At 32.6% G+C, this 14,027-nt stretch overlaps 1 protein-coding gene across 3 annotated transcripts; it reads right to left on the reverse strand.

Annotated features, from left to right (window-relative positions):
- Positions 1-22: 22 nt before the first annotated feature.
- LOC143213809 (arylsulfatase B) lies at positions 23-13,934 on the reverse strand. 3 transcript variants are annotated; one of them, XM_076434095.1, is made up of 9 exons: positions 13,432-13,933; positions 12,498-12,657; positions 10,233-10,459; positions 9,453-9,714; positions 8,993-9,150; positions 7,586-7,880; positions 7,246-7,523; positions 6,611-6,804; positions 23-164 (listed from the first exon to the last, which is right to left on the reverse strand). In XM_076434095.1, the coding sequence occupies exons 1-8, from the start codon at positions 13,573-13,575 to the stop codon at positions 6,628-6,630; spliced, it is 1,701 nt and encodes a 566-aa protein (XP_076290210.1). In that variant the 5' UTR covers positions 13,576-13,933; the 3' UTR covers positions 23-164; positions 6,611-6,627. The 3 variants fall into 3 exon arrangements, with proteins under 3 accessions (XP_076290210.1, XP_076290211.1, XP_076290209.1); XM_076434096.1 differs by lacking the exon at positions 6,611-6,804 and having other exon boundaries at positions 24-164; positions 13,432-13,934; XM_076434094.1 differs by lacking the exon at positions 23-164 and having other exon boundaries at positions 5,760-6,804; positions 13,432-13,931.
- Between the last annotated feature and the right edge of the window lie 93 nt (positions 13,935-14,027).

Here is a 14,027-nt window from a genome sequence, read left to right on the forward strand (position 1 = left end):
ATCCTCCTACTACTACTCTAATTCCTCCTACTTCACCTACTCGTTTTTCGTTGGCCGAAGAACCGGCCACAGGGATGGCGATCACACACACCGAGTCCGAACACCGCCGGACGACCGCAAGGGAGTACGGGAATCTGCCGGTGCTCTCGCGTTCAACACCGCTCCTTCAACATAAACAATGTACACTGACTAAATGATAGCACATATCAAGGTTCTCATGATTTTCATTTTTCTATACACTTAAATATTATATACAGGTCTTCGTTAATATTTTAGGGTAAAATTCAATCAGGAATAAATACTGACTAAATGATAGCACGTATCAAGATTCTCATGATTTTCATTTTTCTATACACTTAAGTATTATATACAGGTCTTCGTTAATATTTTAGGGCAAAATTCAATCAGGAATAAATACTGACTAAATGATAGCACATATCAAGATTCTCATGATTTTCGTTTTTCTATACACTTAAGTATTATATACAGGTCTTCGGTAATATTTTAGGGCAAAATTCAATTAGGAATAAATACTGTAAATAAATACTAGTAAATTAAATTCAAATGAAAGTATTAATCTTTTCTTAAGCACAACGTAAAATTATTTGTCCCTTAAGTCTTTTGTGATTCCGTTTTAATGAAAACGTAAATATAATGATTAGACTGTGGATTTTATGCATTTATGACATAAATGAGTATTATTATTATTTATTTAATGCTCTGAACCAAGCATGGTTTATGAAAAAAATGAGTATTATTATTATTATTTATTTAATGCTTTAAACCAAGTATGGTTTATGACATAAATGAGTATTATTATTATTTATTTAATGCTCTGAACCAAGCATGGTTTATGAAAAAAATGAGTATTATTATTATTATTTATTTAATGCTTTAAACCAAGTATGGTTTATGACAAAAATGAGTATTATTATAATTTATTTAATGCGTTAAACCAAGTATGGTTTATGACAAAAATGAGTATTATTATAATTTATTTAATGCTTTAAACCAAGTATGGTTTATGACAAAAATGAGTAGGTGTAATTCACAGCAGCAAAAACATTAAAAGAGTTTATCAATGCCGATATACTTTTTTTAACATATAAAAATCATTAATGAGGAAAATCAATTTTTACTTAGCTGATATACAGCTTGCAATTGATGTATAATATAAAAATTTTATTTTGCATAAAGATCCGCAGTTTAATAAGGATGATCTGGGAAAATAGTTTAATTGGTTCAATTTTGTTCCACACTGTAGTTCCCAAGGGTAGTTTGGGCCAAGAGTTCATTTTAGTGATTTTTCTTGAATTGTTTTATTTTTGGATACATTCTTCTTTCTATTGTTTCCAATGCAGCAGCTGTTCATTTAATTAATTCTCTGGGTCAAAATAGACCCGGACTCCGCTGTCGGAGGGATAAATAGCGTAGTGTAAAAATAGAAACATATACATTTACTGACTTCCTATAAAGTACTTACATACTTCCTTATTTTACTAACTGTTTTTCTGTGTACGTGTTAAGAGTTGTAAAAATATCATAGTAGGAGTGGAACGTACATTTATTTCACGAACCTAATTTCTGTGATTGTGTTTTACTTTCTCTTTCTGAATATAATTATATACACTCAGTAGCTCATATTTCCTTTGGTGACGTGCAAATTACTAATTGTAAGTTGTGCTGATCTTACATCCAACACTTCCATAGTAATTAACTGCACGGATTATATTTCTCGCAATTAAGTTTCAGCTGTTTTCTTTAAAAGTACTTGTTAGACGGTATTTTTTACAGAAGATATGTAGTTGCAAAATTATTTTTAAACAAAACACTACACTTTTTATCATAGGATGATTCTTCATATTAATAAAATGTTCATATTAATAAAATCCTCATACGTTCCCCAGAATGAAAATTTTCTTTTTTAGATACTGTAAAATATGTTTGTTGTAAGATGTATTATTTTGATACTAAACCTATCAAAATGACCGGTTCTAGATTTTTTATTTTACGATCATTGATATAATAAAAATAATTTCATATGAAATGATTGTACAGATATTTTTAGTGGAGCACATATCAAAATAGGAGCTGCACAAAGTCTAAATAAAATCAATCTTGTCATTTTTATAAGGGGACATGTACCAGTTAAAATGTGATAAATAAAACATAATTTATTAATTTAATGTTTTACATGTAATAGTTTGAGACCAAACTATAATTACATGAAAATACTTGGTAATACTGTCTGAGAAAACATGTACTTACGTTTTCAATCAAATTTTAATCATACTGTGTCATTATCCAAATTAAATAATCTAATGCTTGCAGTAAAACGGAATGAGTTGTCTTATTCGTGTGAACATATTCGCACTAGTCGTCAGAAACCAATCTAGCTTAGTAAATTGACTACCAACGTGTTTGCGGTCGTAAACGCGTAGAACACTATTTTCAGCGGCCTGGTTTATTGCACATTACATATTTTTTACAAACGCTGGTTTGCTGAATCGTATAAACGTATTTTTTGTCAGTAAACTGCAGCTGCATTTATGGCAAAAATGGATGAGTGAGATGCAAAAGTATGAATCATTAGAAGAATCGAAGAATGTTGTTACTTTATTTTCGACTTATTAAAATTATTGAAAGAAGTAATACACTCATCTCATCTAGCTCCCATTTTTTATCACTTTGGAAATGTTTATAAAATCATCCGAACCTCGTTTATTTTATTTAAGAGCTTTTCTGAGAAGATCAGAAAATTTATTTAAATAATACAATAATTATTAAGTGAATTTCCAAGAAGTTTAAAATTAACAACAGATTGCACACATTATCTTTAACAATCAGTATGATTAATGCAGTTCTCACTAGTCCGAAATATAACACGTTGAATACGAAACGTAGCAAACTTGTAGGAAGCGTTGAAACAGGCTTTCAGATCAATATTCGGATCAATTAATTTTGCAGGGAAAGCGAGATCGCGAATTATTATAGATCACGAAGTCACTATTCGAAATATCAACGAAAGTATCTAGAAAGGTCGAAGGAGCCGGTTCATTTTCCACGAACCGTTCGTCGAGTGTCTCGCTTCGAATTAGGCGAACGTTCCCCGTGAATGCTCGCGCAAAACATTTCCTGATTTAACCTTAAGGGGTAGGTTAGGGTTAGGAGGAGAATATAAAAGAAAAGTGCATTATTGACTGAAACGATTCCAGCCATTCTGAAATAAAAAATGGCGAAGCATTTTAATGATTATGAACGCAGTTAAGAGACGAGCCAGAAGAAATAAAAAGTCTTGTTATTTAACAAAATGACAGCATTTTGGATTTCGAATTTTCTCCCAGAATTTTGATCGCACAACTTGACAATTCTGTCAGCCTTCTTAGAAAAATTATTTAACAATCGTGTTCTTCAAACATCTATAATTTCTAGAATTTTCGACGACACGCGGTTCTAGAAAATCCAAAAAAGGAAAAATCGAGTTTTTCAAGGTTGCAGACCAGAAAACCCCCTTAATGAGTCATATAATAATGAAAGTAAATTATATCCGATACTGTTTCGGCAATTTACACTGAAAATTAGTACGTAGATACCGGTTCGGAATAATGAACGTCGGCCTCCCGTTTCATCTTTGTTCCCTAGGTATTCTCTTCCTCCCTCCCATCGTCGATAAATAAACCTCTGTCAGACGGTTCATTACGTCGTTAAGTTCGGTTCGAACTTATCCACCCTCTTTTTACAGAGTTACGTGCATTCGTTTATCTCTATTTGCGCTGCACTGTACACTGCTATCACTGCTTTACACGAAAAAGAAACTACATTAAAATACAAAAGTATATAAATTAAGATATCTGTTTTAAAGTGTGTATTATAATACAGACTGTACGGTAATTGATCACCAGAGAGCGTGAATGAAAATTATGGCCCAAAGTTTCTGCCTTAATTGCACGCCCTCCTGAGAAAAATAGCTCAAATTATAAAATACTTATCAGTTTACAAACTCATTAAATTAATTGGGAGCCACGAAATTGAGGAACATATTTTTATTCTACCTTCCGGAAGTATTGCTGCTAAATCATTTATTTATATAATGGAAATTCTTATTAAATATTAGGAACTTTTCAAAAATATTAAAAATTTAAATCTGTTTGGTGTAGTTGAGTACATACACTGCTCCACAAAATTAATGGAATAATAGAAAAATTTCCACTTTTGAGCTCTCGCAACTTTGTATAAACAAATCTTTCAACTTTCTGCCTGTGCTCATTTTTTCTTGAAGTTTTCTCAAAGATCTTTTTTGTTATGAAACAAACTTTCAAATTGCAATTGCTTTTTTTTCACATTCAAGAGTCTCTGCGGATTGTTAAAATTTTATTTTCGCATTCGCTTCAATGTGACCTCATAAAAGAAAGTCTCCTCTTTCTAATGATCTCTCAAAAATTGATTTTTCCAGTTTTATATCATTTTAAATGAAAAGTGTGGTAGAGGAAACTACAGGAAAGCACCAAGAACATATCATGAAAGAGGTAAGCTTCAGTTATTGGCCTATTCGTTATGCATCGTTGCAAGGAGGTTTGCGGTTTACAGGCGTCTCTGAGCGGTTTGTGTGAAATATAGAAACGCTTCCTATAATAAATCATTGTTATCTTCCTTAAATCTTGTATAGTGATCAGACTAAACAATTCTAGTTTAATTTCAAATTCAAACGTAAGATTCAACCCCCATTACCATGTTTAAAGTTTTGTGCTGACACCCCTACTCCCAAGCATCGTTTTCCTGCGATCGTCACAACTTTCCCATTTGAATGAATTCAAGCATCTTTTGAGGAAGTATTTCTAAGGTTCTATACTTTTGACGAATACAATTTAAAAAAATAGATTTTTTTGACCCGTCTACGCGAGACTGCCCCCTTAAAAACGGTTTATTGGCAGAGGATTGCAAAGGACGGCCGGTTCTTTCGTTCCAGATTATTCCCCACCATTATTCGTCGAAGACGTCTAGCATAAAAAGGGGGCAAACAGATCCGGCGACAGCTGCTTGGCTATTAAAAGCGACTTAAACCTCAAACCCTCGTCGTGATTGCAAAAGTTACCTCTCGTTCCACGAGCTCCTCTCGCATCAACCCCCTTCGCAATTACGCACAAAGCTAACGCATCCTTATACGCTACTGTCTTTCCTAACAAATAAGCAAATTGCTAAATGAGCCGTGACGCCGCCTTGCAAACCGCCAAAGAACCAAACGGACGGAAAAAAGACATTAAACCTACTCGAACTGCAATTTTCCTCGCAGCTTGTAATTTCATCGAATTTTATTGCAATTAATTGTTACTCTTTTAATAGCGGACTTACGAGATTTTCGTGTAAACACATGCACATTCATATAATGAAGCGTAATTTGCGTGTATCTTACATTAGCTAATATATCAACAATCTATGTACATATATTCTATAAAATTTTGTGTTTAAAATCTTCTGTTAATTTTAGCAATTTCACAATATTTATGATCTAATTGTATGTATTCACAATTTCAAGATTTTTTATAAATTCTTGGTCTTTCATTACATCCTACAATATTATAAATGTACTATTAAATACTATTAATTTACTATCATTGGTCAATTCTATTCATCCTGTGTTTTATTAAATTTATTTTATGTATCAACTTCATTATTATCTTTATATTTATAGTCCAAGAAAGAACTATATATAAGAATATCATGTAAAGACATGTGTTAAATTTATTAACAATAGATTCTTTAAACATTTCTACACCTCAAGCAAAATAAGAATGAAATTTGTGATTGCTGAGAAGGAAGTACTACATACTTGGAATTACTTGTATATTCCAACAGAGAGTCTGTCGGAGAATATTTAATAACAGTACTTATTTAATAAGTAACAATAACAACACTTGCATTGTTTTCCCATTGGGATCGAAGAAGTTAGAGAAACTGCATATCCACATGAACACAGATTAATCAATCTGATATCATGCAATTAAATACACATCAACCTACTCTGCAACGTCAGTATCTTATCTGCATAATTTGTAAATGATAACGTCACGAAAAAAAAAGAGACTTGGCTCCCTTCCTCTGTAAACCCTTTTTGTGAACTTCTTACTAGCGCCGCTCGCTTATGAACAAAAGCGTAAAGCCCGACAGTGCATGGCAAAATTGAAATGCATTTATTAGACCGTGGATCTTTATGCAACATAAGAATTGCAGAGACAAGAAACAAAAATAGAAAGTTCCTTCCTCTAGCTCTTCCTCTTTTAATCCTAACAATTTGCACTTCATTCAGTAATTATTATTATAATCGCATAAAATCCCAAATCTAATATTACATGTGTGTCTGTGTGTGTGAACGTTGCATAACCTTTTAAATTGTATATTTCAAAAAATATATTGTCTGCTTCAACCACAATATAATTGCCTCCATCAAAAATTACTTTTATATATTTTATTTTGTCAATCAAAAGGACAATACCAACAATGTGACACAAAAATAGAAATTATTCCGCTTTGATACTGAGTATTATAATGATTTAAATATCAGTTATTAAAATGAAGAATTACTCCGAATTGGTATTTTGTTTGCTGGACGTACATTGAACGGATTTTTGTTTATGCCAACGAGCTGAAATAATATTTCGACGAATGATAATCATCCGGTAACTTTATCCAAGGCATCCACGTCCCATTGAAATGTTCAGGGAAGGAATTTGGATCCACTGGCAAGCTCGTCGGAGGTACCGTAACTTTCGTATAAGTTTCAATATAGTCATTGAGGTCGTTAACGATCTATAAATAAAACAATTCTTTAGAAACGAATAATACTTACTAAGGATAATATAATCATTAAACAGAATATATATTATATTATTAATTAATTAATGAATTAACATTATTAATGTAATAAAGACGTCAAGGGATAAAAACAATTTTTATGTTATTCCTGCTTCCCACAATCAATGTAAACATTTTTATTTTGTATTTTTGTTTTAGTAATAAGTAGACTCCGGATGTTTTTTTATGCATTTATGACAAAAATGAATAGGTGTAATTTAAAGCATTAAATACATTAGACAAATTTAAAAATACTTTTATGTTATTTTCAACCTATTGAACATGTTAAGAGGGAAAATAAATTTCTATATGTCACTCTGGTTTCTTGTAATTCAGATGGAAAATTTCTATTTTGCATAAAGATCCGCAGTTTAGGAATAAGTAATATGTTCGTACCTTCGGATAAATAGAAGACAGATCTGTAGTTTCGCAGGGATCACTATGCACGTCGAACAAACACCTGTCTAGACACGTTGGATATGTCGTAACATGTTGACACAGTACTCTTGATTCTTCCCTAAGCTTTATTACATCTTCAGCTTTCACGTTAGACTGCGATATGTCCTTAATAGCAGAGCCCGCAAGCGATTTTAAAACACTCGACACATTATACTTGGGATACGATTTGTCCGTACCAGGATCACCATAATAATCGTTGAATTCACGACTTGCCCCTGCATCAAAGTTACATTAAGTGTGCTTCCAAGCTATAAATTAAAGCCCGCAATGTAATTACCATTTATCAGTTTATATTTTCCGATTATAGCTGCAGATGTTTTTTCCACTGGATCGATGTTCAACAGTGCGTCCGTTCGTTTGGTTTCTTTATCATAAACAAGCGTGGACCATTGATCGATGCCATCAAGGTTCTCTTCTAGATCTTCCAAATTGCCACCTGCGGCGGAGTAGAAGGTTGGCAACCAGTCCGTTATGTGCATCAAATGATCAGCAACTCTGGAGGACTTCTTAATTAATGGCGAATAAACGCATGCTGCGCCGCGAATGCCACCCTCGAACAGCGTGAACTTCAACTGAAAATCATAATATCATATAAAATGTGTAGAAATTACACATGTAACATTGTTTAATGATTGTATTTATAATTGGGACGTATGTTAAAAAATAGTTGATTTTAAAAAATTACGGGAAGGGTACGAAAAGAATAAACAAGCAATAATTCGTTTTATCTGGAGACAAACCTATATGATATCAATACAAGGGTTCCCACATTTAGCAAATCTATACAGGGTGTCCCAAAATTTCTGTTACACGGGATATCTCTTTGTCCATCGTATTTAGAAAAAAATACTTCTAATGAAATTTGTATGGTTTTCAAAGCCCTATAGAAAGGTGCATTTTTTAATATTTTATTTGACGTGTTGAAGGTCATATTTTAAGGTCAAGTTCACTTTTTTAGATGGAAACATAATTTTTTTATTACACCAACTAATTCTATGAGAACAAACAAGTACGTTTTATTCGAAACGTTTTTTAATTCGACAACTACTTCTTAAGTTATTCAATGATAAAATCATAAGAAGTGCTTAGTTTAATGGCGTCAAATCAGGAGAGCGCGCTGGCCTATTAGGCACTTCTTCTGGTGTCTTTATCATTGAATAACTTAAAAAGTTGTTGTCGAATTACAAAACGTTCCCAATAAAACTTACTTGCTTTTTCTCATAGAATAAGTTGGTGTAATAAAAATATTATGTTTCCATTTAAAAACGTGAACTTGACCTTAAAATGACCTTCAACCCGTTAAATAAAATATTAAAAAATGCACCTTTCTATGTAGAGCTTTGAAAACCATGCAAATCTCATTGGAAGTATTTTTTTCTAAATACGATGGATAAACAGATATCCCATGTCAGAAATTTTGGGACACACTGTACATATTTAAAAAATTGCCTACTTATTTTTAATAAAAATTTATACGAGGTCACACAGCACAGATTCTATTAGAAACTAATTTAAAAATGATTTACATGTTTTAATAATATTTATATTATATATTTTTAGAAGTGCAAGAAATGTACGTGTAATTCTGAATCTCCAGACATGAAACGCGCCTAGTGCTACTTTTCGTGTAAGTATTAAATTGAAATCCAATGGGTTGCCTATTACAAAAGCAGGAAAACATTACCCCTCGCAGAGGAAAATTTGACCCATAGTTCTCCAAGAAACCTACAGTCTGTGCCCCATTATCAGACATGAAGACGATGATGGAATTGTCCAACATTTTTGCATCATTTAATGCCTTCACCACTTTACCGACAGATTCGTCCAGAGCTGTAAGTGCACCTGAAAATAGAATATTAAACATTACGATTAAGACAATGATTATATTAGATCATATTAAATAAAAATTAAATGTTAAACACAATATTGAAAATAATTATATTATTATGTTCAATATTCTATTTTATTAATTATAAATTATAGTTCTCCCACTTCTTCATTCCGCTAAGATGCGAGTTCCCCCACTATTTGACACGATCGACGATCATATCGCCAGCAGTGAGAAAACGGACTGATTGATGGTGGGAAGGCCTGGTATAAACAATGCTACATTAAATATTTATAAAAAAAATCGTGGTGTACACCTGCAAATTTTCTTCTCTTGAAGTCTTTGATATAGCCTAAGCTCGCGTTCACTTCTTTCATGTCACGAACTTCCATCACGTCCTCGGAGTCGGAAGAATGAACGGCCACATGCGCGAGTTGTAAATAAAGAGGTTTCTTGCTATTGTGTTTCGAAATGATGGTTTCAGCTCTTTCTGTTATAAGATCGGTCATGTATTGATCAGAGTAATCCACTGATAGTCGTCCAGGATTATCGTAATGTAAATCGTATCCCGTGTGATTCTAAAAACAGACATCTCTTCTTACTTCGCTTTAAACGAATTTCTTCAAACTAATCAGCTTAGTAATTAGACCCGTAGTTTAACAGCGAGTTATTCGTTTCATTGATTAAATTCTCTAACGGTCTATGAACCAAAGAAAAAACAAATGAGAAAATATTTTGTTTCTTCTTTCTTTAATAATGAAGCAAAATTCGACGGAGTAGATTTTAAGTGTCAAATAAGTAGATCATTTTTTTAAATTACTAATCTGTGTTTCATGAAAAGATAATATCAATTTTTAAATTAAATAGACGTTCAAAACTGGCACATAGTGATTTCAATAATTTAACACGTTGACTCCAAAAATGTTCCACAGTGTCAAAATCAATTTATGTGAATATAATACAAGACAAATTAATTTATTGGACTCTGTTAAAGAATAGTATCACCTGTATATAATCAACGTGTCAAAAAATTGGTTAAAACAATCAACTCGCAACAATAGAATTATCTGAAAAATTAAAATGTCGGAAGACTCACATCTTGTTTAATGGTATGATTAAAGTATGTAATATATCCACTGTAGTATCCGAAAAAGGTTTTAAAACCGCGATTCACTGGTGTGTGATAATCACTATAGTATCCCACGTGCCACTTTCCTACCAGATGAGTGCTGTACCCTAATTTTTGCAAATACTCCGGTAGAAGAGTATTATTTAATGGTATCCCGCGAGGCTCGCCTGCCTTCAGAGGATATCCTTGCATACCTACAATAAGCAATACGTGTCATACACTGAAAATGGATTTATAATGTCAGAACAAAATGCAGGAATCGTCTGAAATTGTTCTTGGAAAACCAACATCATTTGTGAAGAAAAGAAGTTATGTAAAACTTAAGTATACAATTTTATTGAATTTCTGTTTCTCTGAATAGCGATGTTTGCAGATTAGAAATGGAAGTAACAGTGTAAAAAGATCTTTTGTTAACAAATAGAATATTTTTAAATGTAAGCAATTGCCTTAACTGACTTTATACGACCTCGAAGTTGTCGCGTCCTTGAGTATGTGCATTGTTCAGGCGCAAAGCGACGCAAGATAAGCTTGACCCATTAAAAAAATTAATGGAAACTGTCATCCGAGAGCTACTATTAACTCTAAAAACTTACGGACAGTGGTCTATTTGGCCTGAAAAAGTGGAAAAAAGTCGATTTATAAATTTTTGTTGTCCGTCGTAGTTAAAGGTCTGAAGAATAAGGCTTCAATATTATTTTTTTATTTGTACACCCGTGAAGTAGTAAACTTCATCGAAAGTCAAGAGATTTTAGGCGCGCTTTAAAACAGTGTCCGTTCATTGGCGATTTTCAAGTGTTTTAAGGAAAATTATGTAAATTCTTGTATTACAAAAGTTTTTCAGGTAGATGTACAGAGCACTTTCGCACAGATTTCATGTTGTTATCATCTAAATTAGTATAGTTATTAATACTTGACTATTACCAACAATTCTGTAAGTTTTTTACGATTGCAAAACTTTATTGACGATTTTGTTATAGTTCTGTGTGAGTCTGGATGCTCTTTTTGTGCTCATTACATTCGGTGAAGACTTGTGATCATAAGCCAACAAAATTTGATTCCGCTATGTCCGAATTGAAATTTTATAGCTAATTTAGTATTAAGCGTTTAGCAGCGTTTTGCGTACGCCTGTACGTTCGGCTACGCTAGGCCTCAAATGAAGAAGAAACATTATCCAAGGAAGTCTGATGTATTTTCGGACGAAAATTAATGATAATAATTAAAAAAATGTTCTTATAATATACCGGGTGAGTCATTTAAAGTGAAACAGACATATATCTCGGAGATGAAGCATTTTGGAGAAAAATATTTCAGACAAAAATTGTAAGGTCATTGATTTGACCTTGGATAGTCGTTTGAAAATCACGCGAAGGTCATCTTCAATTTCTTAAATAGAACTCCCTATTTTTTATTGCATGTTCTTGTAGCTTGTTTCGAGAGCTTTCCAAAACACTGTAATAAAACATTTTCCTTAAATATTTTTCAAGTTATTAGGCTTGAAAGCGACAGTTAAAATATTCCACCATCGCCACGCTTTTTCATGGGTTCATGATAATCTGAGGAAAAAATGTTTCGAACAAAAGAGGAACAGTATTCAGACGTCTACAAATTTCAATATATGAAAGTTGGAAAAAAATTTTTTTCACAAAAAATTGAGATGAATTTGATCTTTTAAATTCTAAAATGTATTTTGGATTTCATAATGTTGGAGCTGATCTTAAGACGAATCCAACGATATATAATATTACAACCTTGAGCCTATAAATAACGCTAAAATAGTTTTTTCCACTTTTTCTGGCCAAATAGACCACTGTGAGACGCGACGAGTCAGATTGACGTTACGAATAAATATTATAATAAATATTATTTTTTGTATTGACAGTTTCTTTATATACAACAAGTTTTATCATCTCGTTTGTCTTTATCGTTAATGAAGAAACGATCTGCATTAAATATACGAATAATCGCAACGGTAAACGCTTGATTTGTTCGATCGAATACTTTTTGCCAAGGGCGTACTTTCGGCCGCACCCTGTATGCATGGTTACCCTTTATAGTGGTCTACATTGTCTACATACATATATTGAACACATTGAATCGCTTTTATCCGCACACAAAGGTTGGTTTGTGGTCCGGTTGCTGTTAATGCGGCTGAGAAAAATGTGTAAACGGGAATGTCACGGCGAACACTCGTAGTTCCTATGGTACAGTACCTATGGTAGTAGAACAAAGTACCTGTTCGAATAGGATAACGTCCTGTGAGGAAAGCTGTCCTTGATGGCGTGCATATCGGCAAGACATAGTGACGTTGCAATATCACACCGTTGTAAGCGAGAGCGTCGATGTTTGGCGTTGGTATTTCGTCGGCACCGTGAAAACTTACGTCATTCCATCCCTTAACGAACAAAGTCGAAACATTCAGCACAATTGCCAGACTGTGGCGTTTTATGCAGCATAAACATTTTCGAAACCAATTGTGAACAACACGAAATTTTTCTCTCAATAATTTTAGTTAGTCTCGAACGGTGCAACATTATTATTAAATTCTCTTTCTAATGTCTTCACATAGTTTGGTATTTCACATTCACGAAAAATTTTAAAAATATCACAGTATCAATATAAAAACGGAGTTTTTCTTTTAAAAATTTTTAGAGAGTCTTGAATGGTGTAACATTATTCATAAATTGACTGCGGATTTTCTGCATTTATGACAAAAATGAGTAGGTGTGATTCAAAACAATAAAAAGATTAAAAGAATTTAACAATGTCGATATACTATTTTAATCATATCAGAATTTTTAATAAGTAAAATAAATTTTTGATGTGTAAATATTTTATTTTGCATGAAGATCCGTTGTTTATTCATAAATTATTATCATCATTTATTCTAAAACTACAATCTGTAACCGAAATGCGTAGGTGTAATTTAAGATATTATTAGAATTATTAAAGAAGGAAAGATTTTAATTTATATATATTTTTAATTTTAATTTGAACAAAGTGTGTGTAACATAATAAAATTATTTTTTCCTCTTGAAATTATTAAGAGTAAAAATAAAGTGTATTTAACTCACACTGCTCGCAATGGATATAGAAAAGTTTGTATTCAATAAAAATCCAAAGTTTTTCCTCGCTATTCCGATTGTTTAAATAAAATTTCCGGTCTTACCAGATCGTCCGCCATAATAACAATTATATTTGGCCGCTGTCCGCCCTGTTGTCGATGTTCTTGTGACAGTGCAAGATATAAACATCCTGATAAGAGAATCAGAGACAATAACAAATATACTGCACGTTTCTTCACTTCTGACATGACTACTTTCTAACTCGATCACGTGCGGCGGTTGCTTCACTTTAATTGTGCTCAATGAGATTTTCGTAGTAGGAGAACAACGTTGATTACTCCATGCGCGAATTCTTTTACGAAATATTAGGCCACGATGTTTCCACGAAATAAACGAATTACGAAATAAATATTTCCACTAGCACAGAAACACGTAGCAGTAGATCTTGCACCTTTTTCCTTGTTGATAAGAAGCCTGCACTCGATAATAACAGTTTTGCGTCGAGAACACTACTGTAACGAGTAACCAATCTTTACTGGCTTTATACAACCAGCAGCGAAAGTATTAGGACATTGCAGTAAGTCTCGATTCCAATTGTCTTGCCATTACAAACACACTAATCGTTATACAAAGTAATTCACTCGACACAATTTGCATTACTCTTAATGATTCTTCATATTTCTAACAGCATTCGTATTTT

This window comes from Lasioglossum baleicum, chromosome 11, assembly GCF_051020765.1.
Source record: "Lasioglossum baleicum chromosome 11, iyLasBale1, whole genome shotgun sequence".
In the NCBI taxonomy this organism is placed as follows: Eukaryota; Metazoa; Arthropoda; class Insecta; order Hymenoptera; family Halictidae; genus Lasioglossum; species Lasioglossum baleicum.